At 40.5% G+C, this 24,207-nt stretch overlaps 1 protein-coding gene across 4 annotated transcripts in view; it reads right to left on the reverse strand.

Annotated features, from left to right (window-relative positions):
* Positions 1-24,207, reverse strand: part of NCAM2 (neural cell adhesion molecule 2) — a 627,216-nt gene that overhangs the window by 191,644 nt on the left and 411,365 nt on the right. For all 4 annotated transcript variants that reach the window (XM_069760881.1, XM_069760880.1, XM_069760882.1 and 1 more), the window contains exons 6-7: positions 19,340-19,457; positions 814-974 (exon numbers count right to left, since the gene is read on the reverse strand). In XM_069760881.1, coding sequence (XP_069616982.1) covers positions 814-974; positions 19,340-19,457 — 279 coding nt within the window. The remainder of the gene's footprint in view (positions 1-813; positions 975-19,339; positions 19,458-24,207) is intronic.

Below are 24,207 nucleotides of genomic sequence, written 5' to 3' on the forward strand. Positions count from 1 at the left end.
TCTGTCTATGAAATATAAAGATATATATATATTAACACACATATATATACATATATATACACCTATTCTATGTGTTTATATGTATTCTATCTATTCTATTGTAACCTTTCAGTGTGATTTTACTGTAGCCGCATATGAATTGCTGGCTTTTCAAAGGACACTGGTGAGTAAAAATTGGACAGCACTCTCATGGTGCGAGTGCTGTGCAATTTTTTTCTCACACCCATTGACTGGGATGGAGATCACAATATTGCGAGGTGAGTAGTGAAATACTCGCTATGTTCCGAGTACTGCATTACTTGCCGAGTACCGAATACTTGCAAATATTCTCGCTCATCCCTAGGTGCAGCCTTAACACATCAGATTAGTTGGAAGAGTTGCTATGAAAAGTCCGATTTTAAGGTTCCATAGCCCATTCTCAAGATTCATGGGGACTAAATGGTCTAACAGTGGACCCCAAGCAATCAGTACGTTACCCAGTGTCCAGTACAAAGGGTTTAACTTACCCTCTTGGGAATGGTCCTTTAAGTGGTGAAAAATAAGAATTTTTACACTGCTACATAGAGAAGCCAGCGCCATTTCTGACTATGGAAGAAGGTTTTTACTTGAAGGTTGGGTTTTGTGCTGAAAACAATTACCATAATATTAAACTTTCTGGATGTGTATTCTAGTGTGCGGATTGATTTTGTCTTGCGCCCTTTTGAATTTTTCACAAAACTATAATGTGTCTCATTTGTCATTATAGAAATATTTGATTTTTGAAAACATTTGAGCTTTCACAGAAGCGTGTCCTTATCTACATAACAGACTTACCAAACACCTGCAGAAATGACTGCTTTTCTGTAAATCCCGCTTTGTTGGTTGCTCTGCAGGTATAGGATCCAGCATCACTGTTAATGATGTTTTTAATTGTTAACTCTGTGTTGTCTTCTCGTAATGAATACTTGTCATTTTCATCAATCATTTTTCCATTCCTGCAAAGAAAACCATCAATAAACAATCACAAAGCAAATGGAACTTTATATAGAATAGGAAAGAAGAATCTGACACTTAAACATTTCTTCCCATAAATGGAAAGCCAATGTCTGCATAGAAAAAAAGTCAGATTTGTGATAATATTTATGTACACAGTAGGAATTAGCCAATGACAAGTCCTCAGCTTAAAAGACAGTCACAGGCGCACATGGATTACAATTTATTGACGCAGAACCTTTTACTTTGTGGCTTCTGTAGTTTGAACTGCTGTTTCAACAACTTCAAATGTATCCACCTCACTGTCTGTCTATCTATCTATCTTTCTATCTATCTATCTATCTATCTATCTATCTATCTATCTATCTATCTATTATCTATAGATAATACTCTCTTGACCCATCCTCTGTATCTAGCTATCGCATTATATCACTTCTCCCCTATGCCTCAAAATTACTGGAACAACACGTCCATCTTGAACTGTCCTCCCATCTATCTTCCTGCTCCCTTTTTGACAGCTTACAATCAGGCTTCCGGTCACACCACTCCACTGAAACTGCCCTATCTAAGGTCACAAATGACCTATTAACCGCCAAGAGCAAGCGACACTACTCTATCCTCCTCCTCCTGGACCTGTCCTCTGCCTTTGACACAGTGGACCATTCCCTATTATTACAGACCCTCTCATCCCTTGGCATCACAGACTTGGCCCTATCCTGGATCTCGTCATACCTAACTGACCAAACATTCAGCATCTCCCATTCACACACCACCTTCTCACCTCACACCCTATCTGTCGGAGTCCCGCAAGGTTCAGCTCTAGGGCCCCTGCTCTTCTCCATTTACACTTTTTGTCTGGGACAGCTCATAGAATCTCACAGTTTTCAGTATCACCTCTATGCTGATGACACACAGATCTATATCTCTGGACCAGATATCACCACCCTACTAACCAGAATCCCTCAATGTCTATCCGCTATTTCATCCTTCTTCTCCGCTAGATTTCTAAAACTTAACATGGACAAAACAGAATTCATTGTCTTTCCCCCATCTCATGTGACCCCCCAATGAACCTATCCATTACAGTAAACCGCTGCCCACTCTCCCCAGTCCCACAAGCTCGATGTCTCGGGGTAATCCTTGACACTGATCTCTCCTTCAAACCACATATCCAAGCCCTTTCACTTCCTGGTGACTTCAACTCAAAAATATTTCATGGATCCGTACATTCCTAAACCAAGAATCTGCAAAAACCCTAGTCCATACCCTCATCTTCCGCCTCGACTACTGTAACCTCCTGCTCTGTGGCCTCCCCTTGAACACTCTCGCACCCCTCCAATATATTCTAAACTCAGCTGCCCGGCTAATCCACCTGTCCCCCTGCTATTAACATAGTAACATAGTAACATAGTTAGTAAGGCCGAAAAAAGACATTTGTCCATCCAGTTCAGCCTATATTCCATCATAATAAATCCCCAGATCTACGTCCTTCTACAGAACCCAATTGATAGTAACATAGTTAGTAAGGCCGAAAATTCCCCGGCGTCTCTCCTCTGTCAATCCCTTCACTGGTTCGCCATTACTCAGAGACTCCAGTACAAAAGCCCAGTTTGCTTACTCTATATAAAATGACACATCTGCTTGTTTTTCTCAATATCTGAAATGAAATCAGAAAAAAACTTTCCATGTTTTAGGTCAATTAGGATTACCATAATTATTAATTTATGCCAAATGCCAGAATAATGAGAGAGAGAGAGTATGTTTTAAGGCATTTTTATTACTTACTGCAAAGTCAAAAGTTCACATACACTAAGATTATTATTATTTATTTATTTATATAGCACCATTGATTCCATGGTGCTGTACATGATTACTATGCCTGGACTGCCCAAATGATGATGACATATGTTTGGAAGCTAATTAGAGACACACCTGTGGATGGATTTTAATGCACACCTGGAACACACTGCTTCTTTGTGCAGCATCATGAGAAAGTCTCAAGAAATCAGCCAAGATATCAGGAAGAAAATTGTGGACTTGCACAATTCTGGCTCATTCTTGGGTATAATTTCAAGATACCTGAAGGTGCCTTGTTTATCTGTACAAACAGTTATAAGTAAGTACAAACAAGATTGGAATGTCCAGCCATCATACCGCTCACGAAGGAGACGGGTTCTGTGTCCTAGAGATGAACGTGCTTTGGTCCAACATGTCCATATCAACCCAAGGACGAAAGCAAAAGATCTTGTGAAGATAATGGCAAAAGCTGGTAAGATTGTGTGAATAAACACAGTGAAATGAATTCCGTATCAACATGGGCTGAAAGGCCACTCTGCCAGGAAGAAGCCATTACTCCAAAAGAAACATTAAAAGCCAGATTAATTCTTGCAAATGCATGCAAGAATATTCTTAATTTTTGGAGACATGTCCTGTGGTCTGATGAAACTAAAAGTGAACTTTCTGGCCTTAATGACCATCGTTACATTTGGAGGAAAAAGTGAGAAGCTTGGAAGCCTAAGATCACCATCCCAACTGTGAACCACGAGGGTGGCAGCATCATGTTTTGGAGTTGTTTTGCTCTGGGGTCCAGAGGATGTCAGTTTAAGGGACATAGCCAGTTTGTTTTGGAACTCCTTCAGTTCTCTCTAGAGAATAATTTCTTCACATTTGATGGGAAGACCTACCACCAGCTCAGGGGCACAGCAATGGGCAATCCAGCTGCGCCAAGTTACGCTAATTTGTTCCTGGGCTGGTGGGAGGACACGATGGTCTTCTCAGAAGCCTTGGGTGACCTTACCAGGTTTGTAGATCTCTGGGTGAGGTTTATAGATGATGTTTTTATTTTGTGGAGTGGCACCAGGGAGAGCTTTGAATCATTTGTGGCAGTTCTAAATACCAATCAAATTGGTTTACGGTTTACGTCGGTAATTGAAACATACGAATTACCATTTCTGGATATCCGTATCAGCAAGGTAATAGAGAAGGGGGTACTAACAACCTCGACTTTCCGCAAACCCACATCAACAAACTCCCTCTTAAGATGGGATAGTCATCATCCCATAGCTCAGAAAAAGGGAATCCCAAAAGGGCAATATCTGAGGATGAAACGGAATTGCTCAGAGATAAATGACTTCCAACACTGGGCAAATGACCTGAGAGAGAGGTTTCAGAGAAGGGGATACCCGGACAGAATCTTAAGGGAGTCATTCCAATATGCACAAGCACAACCAAGGGAGAATCTACTTAAAACTAAGGTTAGAGGTGAAGAGAACCAAAATATCATTCGCTTTATTACCACTTTCGATAATGGGGCATCAGCGGTACGAGAGGTCTTAAAAAGACACTGGAGTGTTCTCCAAATGGACCAACAACTGGCTAAGGTCATAGGAACGACACCCCAAATCACGTATAAGATGGGTCGTTCGCTTAAGGATAGACTGGTGCACAGTCATCTGAGTAAACCAAAAGGAGGGGCAACATGGCTACCAGAAAAACCAAAGGGTTGCTACAGATGTGGACTATGTGTGGCTTGTAACCACATGCGGCCAGGAAAGGACTTTGAGAATGGCATCACAAAAGAGAAATTTACAATTGAACAATTCATCAACTGTAAAACAACAGGGGTAATCTATAAGGCCTCATGCAACTGTGGTAAATCATATGTGGGAAAAACAATCAGAGAATTTAGACGGAGGGTGGGGGAACATTTGGGGGACATAAGGAATAACAGGGATACACCATTAGCGAAACATGTGAACAGCTGTCATGACGGTGACAGCAAAATGGTTAACTTTATGGGTATAGACCGAGTGAAACCGCCAATAAGAGGTGGAAATTATGACAAAATAATCTTGCAAAGAGAATGTCGGTGGATTTATCGACTGGATACCCAATGGCCCTCGGGGCTTAATGAACAGCTGAATTTCAGTTGTTTTTTGTAATTCCTCCATCCTCAGTGAAGATATAAGCGTCTAAATAAAATTAAGTGTCTTGGTGTGTGGGGGGAGGGGGTGTTTACTGAGTCATGGTAAATGACCTTTGTAAGAGGTTAAATGATTAACCATTAAAAGAAAACCCTAGCTGCAATTTGGCAGCTTATAAGGGTATCTTTCACCATGACACTAGTGAACATTAATGTGGGGCATTGATAGATAATGTGTGAAGGATCATGTATATATGTATACTTGGGATAAGGGAGGTACATGAATATGATATAGAAATGACTATAAAATGATATTGCATGTCAGAGTAGGGAAATCAGAATACCGAGACTTCTACTGTGTCTCTAGTGTAGGGACTCAGTCTACTTAAATAATTAAAAGCGTAGTAAGTACTATGTAGAGCGCATATAGATCCCAAATTATGTACCTTTCTCCCTGTTGAGGAGTCTTAATGTTACAGGGTAAAGGATAAAACGCAGGCGCAAGAGATGGCCGGCGCAGAAGACGAACTAGGAACTGCGCTCATAAACTAGCTGATTAATTCAGGGGCGCATGCGCCGGTAAGCGCATTCAGATAACACCGACCAGGACCTGAAGTCAGGTGATAGAGGAGCCGAATAGGCTAAGAGTATGTATGCGCGGTGGCTCTAATACACGGATGTGTATATCTAGGCACATAAAAAGGAACGGGGGACATTGGTGACAGATAAAGTACAATGGGAACATGTACCAAGTCGCCCTAACAGCGCAAAGATAATGCAATAGCCTGGGATATCCAGGATAGGATTAAGGAGCCGCCGGCTTAAGGGAACATGCGCAGATGCACTATTGCACAGAGTTGTTATTGAGGGACGCTCAATGGTAAAAAGGGCCTTGAAACCATTTAAATTACCGGATAAACTATTCTGAACACAATATCAGATCGTTGTGATAGGTGTTGAAACATCTGAACTAAGTGTATGAGCGCAAATGCACCATTGCACAGAGGTGTTATTGAGGGACGCTCAATGGTAAAAAGGGCCTTGAAACCAATTAAAGAGTATTCCTAACACTATTCTGAACACAATATCAGATCTTTTTGATAGGTGTTGAAACATTTGAACTAAGTATATTAGCGCAAATGCACCATTGCACAGAGGTGTTATTGAGGGACGCTCAATGGCAAAAAGGGCCTTGAAACCAATTAAAGAGTATTTATAGATCGCTTAAAGTACTGAAAAACTATTCTGAATGCAATATTAGATTTTTTTGATAGGTTTGAAACATTTGAACCAAGTGTATGATTGACACAAGTTGAAAGGAAGTGATGACAGTTTGAAATCTAGGTGCCTCCCCCTCCCTTATTTAATGATAACCAGATTGGACAAGAGAGGGACTGCCTTATCCTCACATGGAGGACGCCGCTGAATGAGGTTATGTCTGCCACTGCAGAATACCTCCACTAACCTGGACATTTAACCTGGACATTTTATTCCCCTGATGAACCCCCGTAACGGGGAGGGAAACGCGTTGGGAAGAGAAAGAGGACACGTCATCCAGGGTGGTTATACTAACTAAAGGGCTTCACTAAGTAGGCTCAAACTTGGGGACTGCCCTTGCTAGGGCGGGAGTCTTATACACGGGGCACGGCAGGGAAGATAGCTTCAAACCCTTCCCCCCCACCTACATCTTTTTTTTTTTTTTTTTTCTTTTTCTCCCCCCCATTGGAAAAGGTCTATTGGTCTCCGTCCCATGCCGTGCTCTCAATAAGCACAAGAATCTATAACAAGAAGACAGACAGCAATTGGGTGAGATCATGCCATTTTTCTTGTCTAGTGCACGTTTAAACATGAGCACCAAATTGTTTTTAAAGTACACATAATTTTAGAGGTATACATATTAAATGTTAAGTTTTAGAGTCTAGTGGCTGGCTATGCTGGGTTGTTGGGAGTTGTTTTGCTGCAGCAAGGACTGGAGCACTTCACAAAATAGATGGCATCATGAGAAAAGAAGATTATATGGCAATACTGAAGCAACATCTCAAGACATCAGCCAGGAAGTTAAAGCTTGGGTGCAAATAGGTCTTCCAAATGGAAAATGACCAGAAGCATACTGCCAAAATGGTAGCAAAGTGGCTTCAGGATAACAAAGTCAATGTTTTGGAGCGGCCATTGCAAAGCCCTGATCTCAATCCAATTGAAAATTTAAGAACAAAGCTGAAAAGGGCGGTGCGAGCAAGGCGACCTACAAACCTGGATCAGTTACACCAGTTTTGTCAGGAGGAATGGGCCCAAATTCCAACCAACTATTGTGAGAAGCTTGTGGAAGGATATCCCAAACGTCTGACTCAAGTCATACATAGTAACATAGTAACATAGTAACATAGTTAGTAAGGCCGAAAAAAGACATTTGTCCATCCAGTTCAGCCTATATTCCATCATAATAAATCCCCAGATCTACGTCCTTCTACAGAACCTAATAATTGTATGATACAATATTGTTCTGCTCCAGGAAGACATCCAGGCCTCTCTTGAACCCCTCGACTGAGTTCGCCATCACCACCTCCTCAGGCAAGCAATTCCAGATTCTCACTGCCCTAACAGTAAAGAATCCTCTTCTATGTTGGTGGAAAAACCTTCTCTCCTCCAGACGCAAAGAATGCCCCCTTGTGCCCGTCACCTTCCTTGGTATAAACATCCTCAGAGAGATATTTGTATTGTCCCCTTATATACTTATACATGGTTATTAGATCGCCCCTCAGTCGTCTTTTTTCTAGACTAAATAATCCTAATTTCGTTAATCTATCTGGGTATTGTAGTTCTCCCATCCCCTTTATTAATTTTGTTGCCCTCCTTTGTACTCTCTCTAGTTCCATTATATCCTTCCTGAGCACCGGTGCCCAAAACTGGACACAGTACTCCATGTGCGGTCTAACTAGGGATTTGTACAGAGGCAGTATAATGCTCTCATCATGTGTATCCAGACCTCTTTTAATGCACCCCATGATCCTGTTTGCCTTGGCAGCTGCTGCCTGGCACTGGCTGCTCCAGGTAAGTTTATCATTAACTAGGATCCCCAAGTCCTTCTCCCTGTCAGATTTACCCAGTGGTTTCCCATTCAGTGTGTAATGGTGACATTGATTCCTTCTTCCCATGTGTATAACCTTACATTTATCATTGTTAAACCTCATCTGCCACCTTTCAGCCCAAGTTTCCAACTTATCCAGATCCATCTGTAGCAGAATACTATCTTCTCTTGTATTAACTGCTTTACATAGTTTTGTATCATCTGCAAATATCGATATTTTACTGTGTAAACCTTCTACCAGATCATTAATGAATATGTTGAAGAGAACAGGTCCCAATACTGACCCCTGCGGTACCCCACTGGTCACAGCGACCCAGTTAGAGACTATACCATTTATAACCACCCTCTGCTTTCTATCACTAAGCCAGTTACTAACCCATTTACACACATTTTCCCCCAGACCAAGCATTCTCATTTTGTGTACCAACCTCTTGTGCGGCACGGTATCAAACGCTTTGGAAAAATCGAGATATACCACGTCCAATGACTCACCGTGGTCTAGCCTATAGCTTACCTCTTTATAAAAACTGATTAGATTGGTTTGACAGGAGCGATTTCTCATAAACCCATGCTGATATGGAGTTAAACAGTTATTCTCATTGAGATAATCCAGAATAACATCCCTCAGAAACCCTTCAAATATTTTACCAACAATAGAGGTTAGACTTACTGGCCTATAATTTCCAGGTTCACTTTTGGAGCCCTTTTTGAATATTGGCACCACATTTGCTATGCGCCAGTCCTGCGGAACAGACCCTGTCGCTATAGAGTCCCTAAAAATAAGAAATAATGGTTTATCTATTACATTACTTAGTTCTCTTAGTACTCGTGGATGTATGCCATCCGGACCCGGAGATTTATCTGTTTTAATCTTATTTAGCCGGTTTCGCACCTCTTCTTGGGTTAGATTGGTGACCCTTAATATAGGGTTTTCATTGTTTCTTGGGATTTCACCTAGCATTTCATTTTCCACCGTGAATACCGTGGAGAAGAAGGTGTTTAATATGTTAGCTTTTTCCTCGTCATCTACAACCATTCTTTCCTCACTATTTTTTAAGGGGCCTACATTTTCAGTTTTTATTCTTTTACTATTGATATAGTTGAAGAACAGTTTGGGATTAGTTTTACTCTCCTTAGCAATGTGCTTCTCTGTTTCCTTTTTGGCAGCTTTAATTAGTTTTTTAGATAAAGTATTTTTCTCCCTATAGTTTTTTAGAGCTTCAATGGTGCCATTGAGTCATTCAGTTTAAGGGCAATGGAAGCAAATACTAATGAAATGTATGTAAACTTTTAGCTTTGCAGTAAGTAATAAAAATGCCTTATATCATTCTCCCTCTCATTATTCTGGCATTTGGCAAATATTAATAATTAGAACTCCTAATTGACTTAAAACGGGGAGGTTTTGTACTGATGTCATGTCAGATATTGAGAAAAACCTGCAGATGTGTCTTTTTATATAATGTATGTAAATTTCTGGCTTAAACTGTACCTTTATCTACCTTATCTATCTATCTAATATCTATCTATCTATCCATTCAATTATTAATCATTAGAAATAATTATTTTCTGCAATATCAAAAAATGAATGACTATCAAGACGAAGTCATTTTTTTTAAAGGTTACTGTCATTTCTCCATGGACATAACTGAATGTCTATTTTTCCGCTAGGCTTACTATAATTTGTCTCTGTTGCAATGGTAATCTTGCCCAATCTATTTTCACTCTGTCTTTTTCTTTCTAGGTGAGCAATAAATATAGACATTAAAACATCAGATTTGTAAAAAAAAAAAGAAAAAAGGAAAAAATACTTTAAAAGAAGAAGAAACTTGGTAACATATACTTTCAGAAAAATATTTTCTTTTTCTCCACCCATGAGCCACTTTATTCTCCATTTTGCTGCTGTTTCTATACATACGCTATATAGATATAAGAGAACAGAAATCCTTTGTGTCTGTGTAGTGCCTATGGAGGCAGCTAATCCCCACCCACTAGCTCAGATTCAACAAAAAAATAAGAGTAAATGTCTGCAGAGGGGAAAACTGGTGAAAACTGCAGGCAACAAGTCATATAATGGCCAGTAATATTGTTTTCCTCATGTACATACACCTTATTGGAAATAATCACCTGAATTAGAAGGTACAATTTAAGCTTTAAGTGAAGCCCATTTACTGTAGACATGAAAGACCAAGACCACAAGCATGTTTCTGATTTTGTCTACTCAATTTCCATTAACCTTAAAGAGGTTATTTGGGAATTTGGTTTCTCTTTCCAATGGGACTTAGAACTTACAGGCAGGAATTTGCTGACAACCTGCTTGTTCTGACCAGCGATCTCTGCTGGCTCAAGCGGTATCTCTCCTCCTGCTTCATGTAACTTTACATCAACAGAACAGCACCTTCTCTTCTGGTCAGCTCTGTCGAAGGGGTGTTACTGCCAATGTCATGCTGATTGACAGCTGGACATCAGATACCTATTGCCTACAGCCTAACCATTTTCTCACAGCTAGGCAGTGGGGAACCTGCTATCAATCAACAAGACATCAGCAAGAACTTCAATAGAGCAGAGAGGAAGAGAAGAAGCTTCTCTGTCAGCATGACATCACTGAAAACTACAGAATCGCCAGCAAGAACGGTCCACAGAGATTATCCCCAGGTTGCCCAATATTCTCTTTGGTTTACAAGGTTTAACTCCTATACAGGTCTTCACTGCAGGAAGTCCCTAGGTAACATCCTCAGGGTAGTCTCGGAAAAACACCAGTACTTTAATACTACTGTTGTTACCATTGAAAACAGACCAAAAAGAGCCAACAACAGCCATAAAATGTTAAGAGGTTGTTCAAGTAAACATTGTTAGATACTGTAGATCAATTCACTGTAGAACTATTAACACTGAGCAGAACTTCAAGGGTGTAAGCAAAGTCAGCAACCAGAGTAATAGAAAGTAGAGATGGTGCAAATTAATTAGCTGTAATCGATCCAATGGCCACATGACTAATATGTGGCAATTGGGTGGGTGCCCTGCAAAGTGCCTCCTACCTGCCAGCATTAGTAGCTCTTCTTTTGACTAGCTGCCTGACTCATTGTCGCAACAATGGCTTCGAACAAGGTCGGCTAATCAAAAGCTGAGCCAGGAATGCTGTCAGATAAAAGGTGGTTTGTCAGAAACAAATTACTGATGTGGCTGCTGGGCTAGTCTTGCGAATCAATTCACATCATCACTAGAAAATAAAAGTAGCTAGTCAGGAAACACCAATGTCCAAAACAAGTATAACACTGTCAGTGTAGCGTAATACTAATAGATTTCACATGTATCAAAAACACTTTATGGACTTGCCGCTCCTTAGCATTCCGTGGGGCTCAATGATAATTGACAACAGTATTCCAATCACTCCATGCACCTGTAGAGGCGCAACATCATGCAAAGCGGCCATGGGCTCTTGTTTGTCCACTTCCTAATTCTACTGCGTTAATAAATTAGACACCAAGACCATCTGTTTTGGAAAATACAGCGGCAAAAAAACAGATTAAATACCAAAGTTGGTGATGTCAAAAGCTTCGGATCAAACTAAATATTTTGTTGCCAGTTTTCCTTGCAATCCAACACCAATCTGATGGATCGGTGGGAGGGAGCATTTGGGCTAAAGGAGAAGAAGTGAATGTTGCTGGTTGTACAACATAAGCCTTCATGGAGCCTAAAGGGGATAACACCAAGAGAGGGAAGATGGACACGGCTGATTGCAAAACATGGTGAGACATTCGGATAGACTGCAGAGACACAGAGCTGACACCACACATGAGACTTCATCTTCATGCATGATGGTTCTCCATTACCCAAGAGTTGTGAAACAATATATTTTCTTGGGGATCAATAAAGAACCTACAGAAAGTTCTAAAATTGAACTTATGACAGGACATTTTAACAATAGGAAAATAATGGCAGGCACTTCGACTAAGGAAACGGGTGTCCAGCGCTAGGAAGACTTCACAGAATAATAAAATACCACGGTACTCAAATAGTCAAAAAATTTTCAAATTTATTAGAAGAAAATGCAGCCATGAATTTTTATAACAGAAGAGGCCGTTTCAGTTCACAGACCTTGGTCATGGCCTGACAAGAGGTACACATGAATTTGAATCATGATGGACTCATTGAGTGCCGTAGTATTCCATTAGACTAAGAACATCTTGTTCTCTCAATGCCTGACCGAGCTGAGTTACATATTTAATGGTTACATCGTTAATATGGTTGAAAAAGGCAAATGTCCGTCAAGTTCAACTTAAGGATGGACATTTGAAAAATATCACCATTATTCAATTTTCTAAGTAAATGTTTTGTGTAAAACAACGTGCCTAACATTGTATTGGATTTATTGACATGATGGACAAAACAGAAATAAAAATGCTGATTTCTGAAAACCGTTCTATTGATCTATATACATTGTACAACATGAGCTAAAGTAGTTGATAACAGGTAAATCTAAATATTCCACATAGTTATTTACAGGCTGATGAATTATGAATGAGCACATACTGTTTTTTTTTTGCTGTACACCGACAAACATAAAAGTAAACTTGACGTTGTCTTATTTGTGCCTAAGGATTCTTATTTCTCTTTCTGGAGACTGCCGACTGATGTGAAGAACCTTATAGGCCAAGCGATGCTTCTTAGGGAAAAAATATGGAAATTAACACTCCTCAAGAAAAAGAAGTAAAAATATCTCTGTAGTGCCATCTATTGGGTTCAGCCAACCAAAGCAGAATTTCAGCTAAAAGAAAGAGAGAACTAACTATAGATAGTTGTTTCAGGTTCTTGCTCCTCTTCAGTGTAGAACAAGGTGCCTATTGGCTGAACAACGAGTATTTAATGTTGGGGTAACAGAATACTGTTTCTCATTGTGAATACTGCTGTGGTGTTGAGAATCTTTTAGGTCAGGTAATGTTCACCCCCAAACTAGCTCTCTGTTAAGATTGATATCTATTTTACTTAGATAGAATTCAATGTTTTACCCTGTAACATGTAATGTAAAACATTTCTAAAATCTTACATGTTTGGATAGTTTGACGCTTTTCAGACCAAATGATGTTTCAGACTAAATCATACAATTCAGACTAAATGATGAGTAAATCTATTTGTGTCAATCAAAAAAAATGTAGGGATTCAGTTTGCATGAATCCAGCAAATCGCCATCGGCCACCATGTTTCTGGATTTTTTAGAATGCCAGGAAAAGGTGAAAAATTAAAAAAAAAGTTATTCTCACCTGTCACAAGCCCACCCTTTAACTGCCATGTCACCACAGTTCCCTTGGTACTCAGCTAATTGGTCACTTTGGATTGGTCTTTAGATTGGTTGCTGCTCTTTCGTCCACTGGATTTTCTGGTGCTGACTACACATCGTACGGTCACATGGGGCACGATGCACATCAAGTGATCATGTGGGGCCATGTCAGTGCTGACAGATCCAGAATGAATACTGATACCAGGTAGAAAACTAAAGCAAAGCTGTCAGAAGAGTAGGTGGTGAGCTGCAGCTGCAGGACAACAGAAGGACAGGCCTATGACACTAAGCTTAAAGAGTTGTCCACTACTCTTGACAATCATTTCTGAATCCCTATGTTTGCCACCAGTAAAATGATAATACCTATACTTACCTCTGATGCTGGCGCCATTCCAGAGGCGTTGTCACTGGCTCTTTTGGGAATCGTGTGACATTGTTATAACAAACAACACGATTCTTGTGGCCAATCAGCGCTGGCTTCAATCTCCACTACAAAGGATAAATCAAGACATCTAAAGGAAGTGAAAGCTTCTGCTGCCGTCTCAGTTCTTCCGGATGTTAGTTACTTCCGTAGGAGTAGTGAAGCCAGTGCTGTCTGGCTACAGGGATCTTTCCACAGCAATGTCAAGTGAGCCCTGGGATAGCCAGTGCCGACACCACTATAATGGTGTTGGAACCAGAGGTGAGTATAGGAGTTGCTATTTGACTGTGTGGTCCTATCTTGTCGCAGAGGTTAGCACCCTAGACTTTTGCCAGTGGTGCCCCCACTCACTGATGACTTACCTTTCTAAAAAAAAACATCAATAGTCATTTTGAAAAAAATACCATAATTAAGTCAATAGTTATCTTGCAAAAGACTATAAATATTTTTGTTACTCACAGCTCTACCCTCACCTACTGTATCCTCACCCATCCCTTGTAGATTGTGAGCCCTCGCTGGCAGGGTCCTCTCTCCTCCTGTACCAGTTGTGACTTGTAGTGTTCAAGATTTTAGTACTTGTTTTTATTATGTATACCCCTCCTCACATGTAAAGTGCCATGGAATAAATGGCGCTATAATAGTAATAATAATAATAATAATAATTGGGTTAATTATGGTATTTTTTTCAAAAAGACTATTGATGTTTTTTGTTACCTACAAAGGTAATATACAGTATACCAATCGATTACAATTATAACTATATGAACAAAAATTACATAGGTACAAAGCTAAGGCTTGTTCATGCTACATCAGCTGCTGCTACTTCTAACTACGTCACTGTATATATTTTGCACATATGCACTTGGCACTTTTTGTTATATCTTTTGATGGAAACAACAAATAAGCAAAACAATTACTTGGGTTTTGAGTCCTAACTCTCATTTTTGCCATTATAAGGTGATATAGGTTGAGAAGGGTGAGTCGTCGGTGAGTAGAGGCGCCACTAGTGCAGGTCTAGAGTGTCAACTTCCACGACAAGGTAGGATCAGACAGTATAGCTATATGGTAAGGCACAAGCCCCCTTTTTATTATTCATGTTTTTAGTCCTTCATTACATTTTTTAATTGTAATTAATAAAACTTTATATTTTATTTATCATAAAGTACATATTTTTCGGTGATTAGTTGGAGTTTCTGTTGTACTACATGAATCTAGATAAGCTGTGAAAAATATTTTACTGGGGGGCAAACATAGGGATTCAGAAGGGATTGTCCTAAGGTACCATCACATTTAGTGACGCTGCAGCGATCTAGACAACGATGCCGATCGCTGCAGCGTCGCTGTGTGGTCGCTGGAGAGCTGTCACACAGACAGCTCTCCAGCGACCAACGATGCCGAAGTCCCCGGGTAACCAGGGTAAACATTGGGTTACTAAGTGCAGGGCCGTGCTTAGTAACCCGATGTTTACCCTGGTTACCAGTGTAAATGTAAATAAAAACAAACACTACATACTCACATTCCGGTGTCTGTCGCGTCCCCCGGCATTCTGCTTCCCTGCACTGTGTCAGCGCCGGCCGGCCGTAAAGCAGAGCACAGCGGTGACGTCACCGCTCTGCTTTACGGCCGGCGCTTACACAGTGCAGGGAAGCAGAACGCCGGGGGACGCGACAGACACCGGAATGTAAGTATGTAGTGTTTTTTTTTTTTTACATTTACACTGGTAACTAGGGTAAATATCGGGTTACTAAGCACGGCCCTGTGCTTAGTAACCCGATGTTTACCCTGGTTACCAGTGAATACATCGCTGAATCGGCATCACACACGCCGATTCAGCGATGTCTGCGGGAGATTAAGCGACAAAATAAAGTTCTGGCCTTTCTGCTCCGACCAGCGATGTCACAGCAGGATCCAGATCGCTGCTGCGTGTCAAACACAACGATATCGCTATCCAGGACGCTGCAACATCACAGATCGCTAGCGATATCATTGTTAAGTTGTTCAGCGTGAAGGTACCTTTAGGAGTGGACAACTTTTTTTTTATCGCCTTCCAGACTTTAGGTTTATTATGCCTTGGGGTAGTGAGGAACCTCTGAGCCTAGTAATTGGGTTTCTGGGGCTGACTGGTTTCAGAACAAATTTATTTCTAACTGAATTAAACCTGCCGGTTGATTTGAGTAATTCTGCTCAAATCAAATTTTGGGAGATTCTCTCCGATCTTATTAGTACTGTTAATTATATTATCAAATGACAAAGTAAGGCACCAAATAATGAAATATAACTAAAACTGAAGAAGGAATGATTAAAGTAGTGAAAGGAAAAAGCATTTCTTGCTCTTTAAGAAGCTCAGACAACCTACAAGGAAGCTACTAAATAGACAATCCAGTAGCAGGGGATGGAAATGAGACACCTCATTATTGTGGTTTATATCATTACAAGTTAGGTAGTTGTATTCTTCTGGGTTGGTTGGTTCTGTTGTTCCCATATTAAACAGAACTTAGGTTAAGTGCCATTGACAAATTACTTTCTAATGGGAGACAGTCCAATGTTTATCACAGTGTCCTTAATGAGAAGCCGCATTCACTTCATCAGTGTGATGTCAAGATGTATTTTTCAATGGAGCAGCTCTTGACAAGACCTAGCTACCTCCGTCTCTCTTCTTATCATTGATATGCACCTCTATCTGGCTAGTGCACAGTGTTTAGTTCTCCCTGGAATAAGCCCTGTCAATCACTGTAAATCACACCACACATAGAAGTTAGCTGTCAAGACCTCTCTTCTTACACAGTGTAGGCCTGGAGGCTCTTCGTTAAATTTGGACATTGTTGCAGATCCTATAGAGGTATGGAGACCAAGAGCTCTGTAGACAAATTACAATACCTTTCAGACTAGAAGAGACAAAATGACACATCATGTACTCATCCGATTTGTGTGTTCTAGGAGGAGAGCCAAAAAAAGAGAAAAAAGACCAAATATGAGGTCTATAGATGTTTCACTGCTGCTAAAAAGCAAATCTTGTCTTAGCGTGTTAGCGAAGTTTAAATTTACATTTTTTACAATTATTATTATTGCCATGGCCAATTAAAGTTGGCAGGATTCCAATCCTCTCTTTCACACCTGGACCGTTCAGCAATCATCACAACACCATGAACTTGACCGTTTTGTGATCAGCATCGAAAATTAAATATTTTTTAACAAATATGTATGAAAAACTCACAAAGCAAATTCTGCGACATGTTCTTCCTCTAATATATGTCATCCATAATTGTGTTGTCCTTTGTTCCCAAGTAGTATTTCCCCCCCCCCCCCACCCCCCCTCAGGTATTATGCTCAGAATAGGTTATGACTCCTACATCAGCACTTTGTAAGGCTATGCCTTTTTTATTTTAATTTATTTAACTAATTAGATGAGCATTTAACAAATACAAATTAAAATTTATTATGAAGGAGCTGTTACACACCTGGCTCAGATTGGTGCTTTGCTCTGCTGTTTTCCACTTTGAGCTTTGCAAATAGCCTGGTGTGATCCCATGCGATCATCTGCCTGGGCCTATATAAAGCTTGGGCAAGCTTCAGTGTTCATAAGACTCTAAAGGTACCGTTACACTTAATGATTTACCAACGATCACAACCAGCGATACGACCTGGCCGTGATCGTTGGTAAGTCGTTGTGTGGTCGCTGGAGAGCTGTCACACAGACAGCTCTACAGCGACCAACGATGCCGAAGTCCCCGGGTAACCAGGGTAAACATCGGGTTACTAAGCGCAGGGCCGCGCTTAGTAACCCCATGTTTATCCTGGTTACCACTATAAATGTAAAAAAAAAAACACACTACATACTCACATTCCAGTGTCTGTCACGTCCCCCGGCGTCAGCTTCCCGCACTGACTGTGTCAGCGCCGGCCGGCCGTAAAGCAGAGCACAGCGGTGATGTCAGCTCTCCAGCGACCACACAACGACTTACCAACAATCACGGCCAGGTCGTATCGCTGGTCGTGATCGTTGGGAAATCGTTAAGTGTAACGGTACAGATAGTTTCTATTTGCACCACTACCTACTCAGCAGTGTCTAGGACATCTCCTGCCTGCATTTCCAGTATATCACCTATCTGTCTGTGGTCTTCAGGATATCTCCTGCCTGCCTGTAGTTTCCAGTATCTGAGCTGCATGTGTGTGGAATCCAGGACGTGTACTGCCAGCCTACAGTTAACAATATCTCAACTATCTTCATTCTCAAGGACATCTTCTGTTTGTGGTTTCCAGTATCATAGTTTCCAGTATTTTTGCGTCTTCAAGTACCTTTGCTAAAGGTCTACTGCCTGCTTTTATAGTACATCCGTTTCCTGTCTACCTGCGACTTCTAGTACCTCTGCTTACAGTCTGCTGGATGCATGCAGTCTCCAGTCCATCAGCTATTTGTGTCCTGTGTGCCTCACATTTCTAGTGTACTAATGCCCATGGCCCGTGTGCTCACCCAGACCTTAGGCTTGGAGGATCCACCTCTCCAAATGAGCCTAACAGGAGACTAAATGAAGCCATAATGAGTTTCTATGAAGAACACAAGGGTTACTTTCCTGATAATCTCTTCAATTTTCAAATGGTAACTGGCTGAAGGGGAAAAGCCCCCTTGCACATTAGATGACTTTTGGCAGAATTATGCTTTCACTGGCAGCTCAACCGACAGTTATTTTAAGCATATCTCACATACACAGGAGCTCTCGCTTGGCCAAGCGCTCAGTCATGTGATCTCTATGAGAAAGCATCCAACAGATATATCTGTGAATAGCTTATCTCTAGGAGAACATTATGATCAGCAGTCTGAAATCAGATATGCCCGATCAGCATCTCCCCCAACAATCAATTGGCCAAAAACACCATGCTCATTAGAGTGTCAGGTGAACTCAACTATATGGGTGAGCTTCGGGCAAAAGAATTCTCATATGTATGGGGACCTTAAAGGGCTTCCATCAGCAGGTTCTTGCTATTTAATCTGAGAGAAGCATAATACAGGACAAGTGAAACCGATTTCAAGGTTGTATGTTATAATTTCAATACAACCAGTGTTTTATCAGTAGGAGATTATCATTGCTGGACTAAGGGTCCAGTGCTAGGCAGTCCAGACAATCTGTGCAGCCCCGCCCCACCACTGATTAGCAGCAAGTTGAAGATGCACAGCGTACATAAAAAGCTGCTAATCAGTGGTGTAGGCGGGGTTATATACAGCTTAGTAATAGGATTACTGCTACATCTACAAAACATAAAACATGGATTCTATCAAAAGTACTTTAAGAAGTCCAGTAAGTGATACATTGTTGAAATCAATACAGTATATTATGCTGCTGCCAGAATGAATAGCAAAACATGATGACAAATTCAAGATAAGGTGCTGAACTTAATTATCTTTGTATTTTTGCTGTAATGAGAATATTGGGGGGGGGGGGATGGTTCTGCTGTAGCCGGCTGTTTTACAGCCCAGACAGCATAACTCAGTTCTCATTACATTATGAGACAAAATAGGAACAAATAAGAACAGAAGACTAACAAAATAGGAACAAAGAAGAATAGAAGATTAAGAAAAAAATTCCAGTACTTTTCCTCTTTTTTCTACATGTTCCATGTTTACTGATCATGTAAGCTATTTAATTGGAATTCTTAACAGAGGCTTACCTGTGCCAGCTGATATGGGGTTTGGGAGAGCCAGTGGCTCGGCAAAATATCGTAATTTCCTCTTGGCGATCTGCAGTTGCATTGAAGGATTTTTGTTGAATTAGGATAGCTGGTGGTACTGAAAAAAAATATATATAATAAAAAGTTTTCCTTCAATTTTATGTAAATGGAAATAAAATGAGTTAATAACTAGTGATGAGTGAATATACTCGTTACTCTAGATTTCTCGAGCATGCTCAGGGGTCCTTCGAGTATTTTTTAGTGCACGGAGTTTTAGTTTTTCTTGCCGCAGCTGAATGATTTACATCTGATAGCCACCATAAGTACATGTGGGGGTTGCCTGGTTGCTAGGGAATCCCCACATGTACTTATGCTGGCTAAGAGATGTAATTCATTCAGCTGCGGCATGAAAAACTAAATCTCCGAGCACTAAAAAATACTCGGAGGACCACCGAGCATGCTCGACAAATCTCGGGTAACGAGTATATTCGCTCATCACTATTAATGAATTTAAATTATTATTATTTTTTAATTGTTTTCCGAGCTAAAGTTAAATTTAATATTTTAAAAGTCCAACCATAGCTCATTTACTGTATAATTTATATTATCAGGCAAGAAATGTTTTTAAATAGAATACATAGATATACTTTTAGGGCTAGTGGAACGCACCAAATAATTAGAAAGATAGAGTAAGGTGCGTTCGCAGCCCGGGGTCCACCGTGCAAAGATGGAACCTGCTGCTAAGTAATGACGGACTATATGGCGGTACAATATGGATTCACACAAGGGTTAACTTCACCCTGTATGAAAGAAGCGAACCCTGTTGTATCACAGGACCGCGGTACCGTACAGAGAGCGCAAGCAAGGAGTCACAGAACTCTACCCCTAGACTCGGGATTAGAGTACAACTAGACCTAACATAGTAACATAGTAACATAGTTAGTAAGGCCGAAAAAAGACATTTGTCCCTACAGTTCAGCCTATATTCCATCATAATAAATCCCCAGATCTACGTCCTTCTACAGAACCTAATAATTGTATGATACAATATTGTTCTGCTCCAGGAAGACATCCAGGCCTCCCTTGAACCCCTCGACTGAGTTCGCCATCACCACCTCCTCAGGCAAGCAATTCCAGATTCTTACCGCCCTAACAGTAAAGAATCCTCTTCTATGTTGGTGGAAAAACCTTCTCTCCTCCAGACGCAAAGAATGCCCCCTTGTGCCCGTCATCTTCCTTGGTATAAACAGATCCTCAGCGAGATATTTGTATTGTCCCCTTATATACTTATACATGGTTATTAGATCGCCCCTCAGTCTTTTTTCCAGACTAAATAATCCTAATTTCGCTAATCTATCTGGGTATTGTAGTTCTCCCATCCCCTTTATTAATTTTGTTGCCCTCCTTTGTACTCTCTCTAGTTCCATTATATCCTTCCTGAGCACCGGTGCCCAAAACTGGACACAGTACTCCATGTGCGGTCTAACTAGGGATTTGTACAGAGGCAGTATAATGCTCTCATCATGTGTATCCAGACCTTTTTTAATGCACCCCATGATCCTGTTTGCCTTGGCAGCTGCTGCCTGGCACTGGCTGCTCCAGGTAAGTTTATCATTAACTAGGATCCCCAAGTCCTTCTCCTTGTGCTCAACACTGCAACTGGGGTATCAGCATAACTGAAATAATCATTTAAATGCACGGGAGTGCATGCGGTGCCGCTCTGGCGGATGCCACTAACCACCCAGGCTTGGGTAAGGAAAGCGCTGTGAAAGCGCACGGCGCCGCACTGGCGGTCACAGCAATTTGACGCTGTTTTGTGTGTCATGTGCTGATAGCAAGTCGGGTGCTAGATAGCAATCATCCACCTTACTTGAGCAGTCATACACAAGGGAGGGGATCATTAAAGAGCGACAGCCACACGTCAACACACATGTTTACAAGTGTACACTAGCACATGGCCGAGAGTCCATGCAAACCTTTTATAGCATCAGTGCTACAAGACCTTCCAGATGGTCCAATAGGAGCCGCAACAGGACCTGAGCATGTGACCCCCGACCTCCAATGGGAGATCGTCCCGTGGGCATGCTCAGTAAGGGAAAAGCAGGACTTAGTCCCAGAAAGACCTGCTTGCTGCTGAACATTGCTGGCTACAAGGACAGAGCCTGGAAGGGCATTAGTAACCAGTCATCCAGTATCAGCCTGAGCTAGACGCTGGGACCGACGTCTCCGCTGAGCAGACTCCACTGCGGCTGGAGAAGAATGGGAGACCGCAGCGGAGATGGTTTGAGATTCCCCCTGTGCAGAGATGGGAACTCGACACCTAACACATATTAAAATGGATTTTTGGGTCAAAGAGATCCATGAAAAAAAAAGAATGAAATTTGTATTGGGAAAACTGAAAACAGATCTGCTTTACTGGTCTTTCACAAGGCAATGTATACCAGCGCTCGACCTCGATCATTGCCTAGTTAAAGCATGTCCAGTGAAAAAATGCTTGATAGTTGTTGATCTCATGTAATTATGCATATATAAACAATTCCTTCTATTGGCAGTACATATCTTAATTGATTATTTTCAGTAATGGAAACTTAAAAAAAAGTGTTGATAGACTACATATTTTATTGATCGACAAACACTACTGGTTATCTACCCTTGTAAAAGGGCCACTATAAAATTTCTTATTATGCTAGATATAAAACTGGTGAAATAACCAGACTTAGATGCTACAAGTCATGCTATCAATGTTTTCATAGCAAATTTCACATATCGTCTGTAAGAAAACAGCACACAAATATTTGCAAACAAATTGCAAGTTTCTAGAAATGTGTCTGTTCTGTATACCTAAAGCTCGTCATTATCATTCAATTCTTAGAGGCGTCATATGAGCATTCATGTGTAAAAGCAAATTGAGTACATTTTCTTAGTATCACAAATTCACTAAGCATAGTAATTTTTCTCTATCTGCCTGTGTCTGTCTACCAGACAAATTCCTTAGCAATAAAACATAAAAGTAAGAAACACTGCAAATACGAGCAATTCATCTTCATCACGTTCTCACCTCCTTTCGTGCCACTTCCTGCCCTTAACATCTTTATAGATATTCTCAAAATTGTTATTTTATGCATGAAAAATTCCGTAACACAACATACAATGGAACATGCCAGAATTTTTCCTTATAGATCATTACTAAAACTACTATATGTGGCCATATAATGTACAGTTATGTCCAGAAATATTTGGACAGTGACACAAGTTTTCACATTTTAGCTCTTAACCAAAACATATTCAAGATACAGTTATATAACCAATATGGGCTTAAAGTGCAGACTCTCAGCTTTAATTTGAGGGTATTTACATCCTAATTGCGTAAGGGTTTAGAAATTAAAGCTCTTTAATATTTAACTGTCTCTTTTTCAAGGGACCTAAAGTAAAAATGCCATAGATAAGACAGGTGATGTGAAGCAGAATTACCATTATGTGAGTGATAAACAGTTGTGTCCATAAATATTGGAACAGTTCATAGATAAGGAGTGTGAATGTTTTATTGTCCTCTGATTGGGGTCTGGTTCTCTTATGATGACCCCACATGGCCTGAGGGGCAAATTCCGTAGTTCCTTAGTTGATGTAAAAAGACATAAATCCATGCGACACATTCATTCCTGCACTAAGAGTGTCAAAGGTCAACATCAGCTTTTATTCCCAGATTCTTCTGTCTCGCTGAGATTTGAAGTTACCTTTTAATACAAGTAATTTCATGTCCATAATGCTATGATCGGGGAGACAAAAGTGTATTGCCACAGGTAGATCCAACAATAAAACATTCACACTCCTTATCTATGAACTGTTCCAATATTTATGGGCACAACTGTTTATCGCTCACATAATGGTAATTCTGCTTCACATCACCTGTCTTATCTATGGCATTTTTCTGTGCTATGCTGTGCATAAATATGTGATTCTTCAGAATTTCTATTAGTCTGTGCCTGATGAAGAGACCTGGGTAGTCACGAAAGCTGCAATTTGTTACCATCTTTTCAGTTAGCCATTAAAAGGTATCAACCACTGAGGACTCTCAATTCTAAATACAGTTCTGGAAAATCATTCCTTAGACAGACTAATCTAAACTCATTCTGTACTAGAATGATGGAAAGAAATCATAGAGAAGACTTATGATCCAGAGCACAGTACATTCTCTGTAAAATATGGTGGAGGCAGTTTGATGGTGCAGGCATGCATGGCTTCCAATGATATTTGGTCACTAGTATTTATTGATGATGTGACTAAACACAGAAACAGTCTGAAGAATACTTTCTGCTCAGATTCCACTAGATGTAGCAAGGTTGATTGGACGCTTTAATGTCCAATGACCCAAACATACTGCGAAAGCAACTCAGGAGTTTTTAAGGTGAAGAAGTGTAATATTCTGCAATGGTCAATCACTAGATCTTGATCCCATCGAGCTGCATGTAACATAATTAAGAGAAAACATAAGGTCCTAAAGACAAACAAATAAGCAACACCTGAAGTCAGCTGCAGTAAAGGCCGGCAAACCATCACAAAAAGGAAACTCAATATTGGTGACGTCCATGACTTCCAAACTTCGGGCAGTCATTGCCTGCAATGGATTCTCTACAAAGTATTAAAACTGAATATTTTATTTATGGGAAAGTTCATTAGTTCAATTTGTTTTGAGCCCCTAAGATGAGAAGGCTTTATAGAAAAATGGATGCACTTCCTGAATGTTTCACAGGATATTTTTGTTCAACCCCTTTAATTAAACCTAAAAGTCTACACTTCAATTGCATCTCTCAGTTTTTTTTTCTAAATTAAAAAGAGTGGCATGTATAGCCCAAATCACAAATATTCGG

This window comes from Ranitomeya imitator, chromosome 3 (genome assembly GCF_032444005.1).
Source record: "Ranitomeya imitator isolate aRanImi1 chromosome 3, aRanImi1.pri, whole genome shotgun sequence".
Lineage (NCBI taxonomy): Eukaryota > Metazoa > Chordata > Amphibia > Anura > Dendrobatidae > Ranitomeya > Ranitomeya imitator.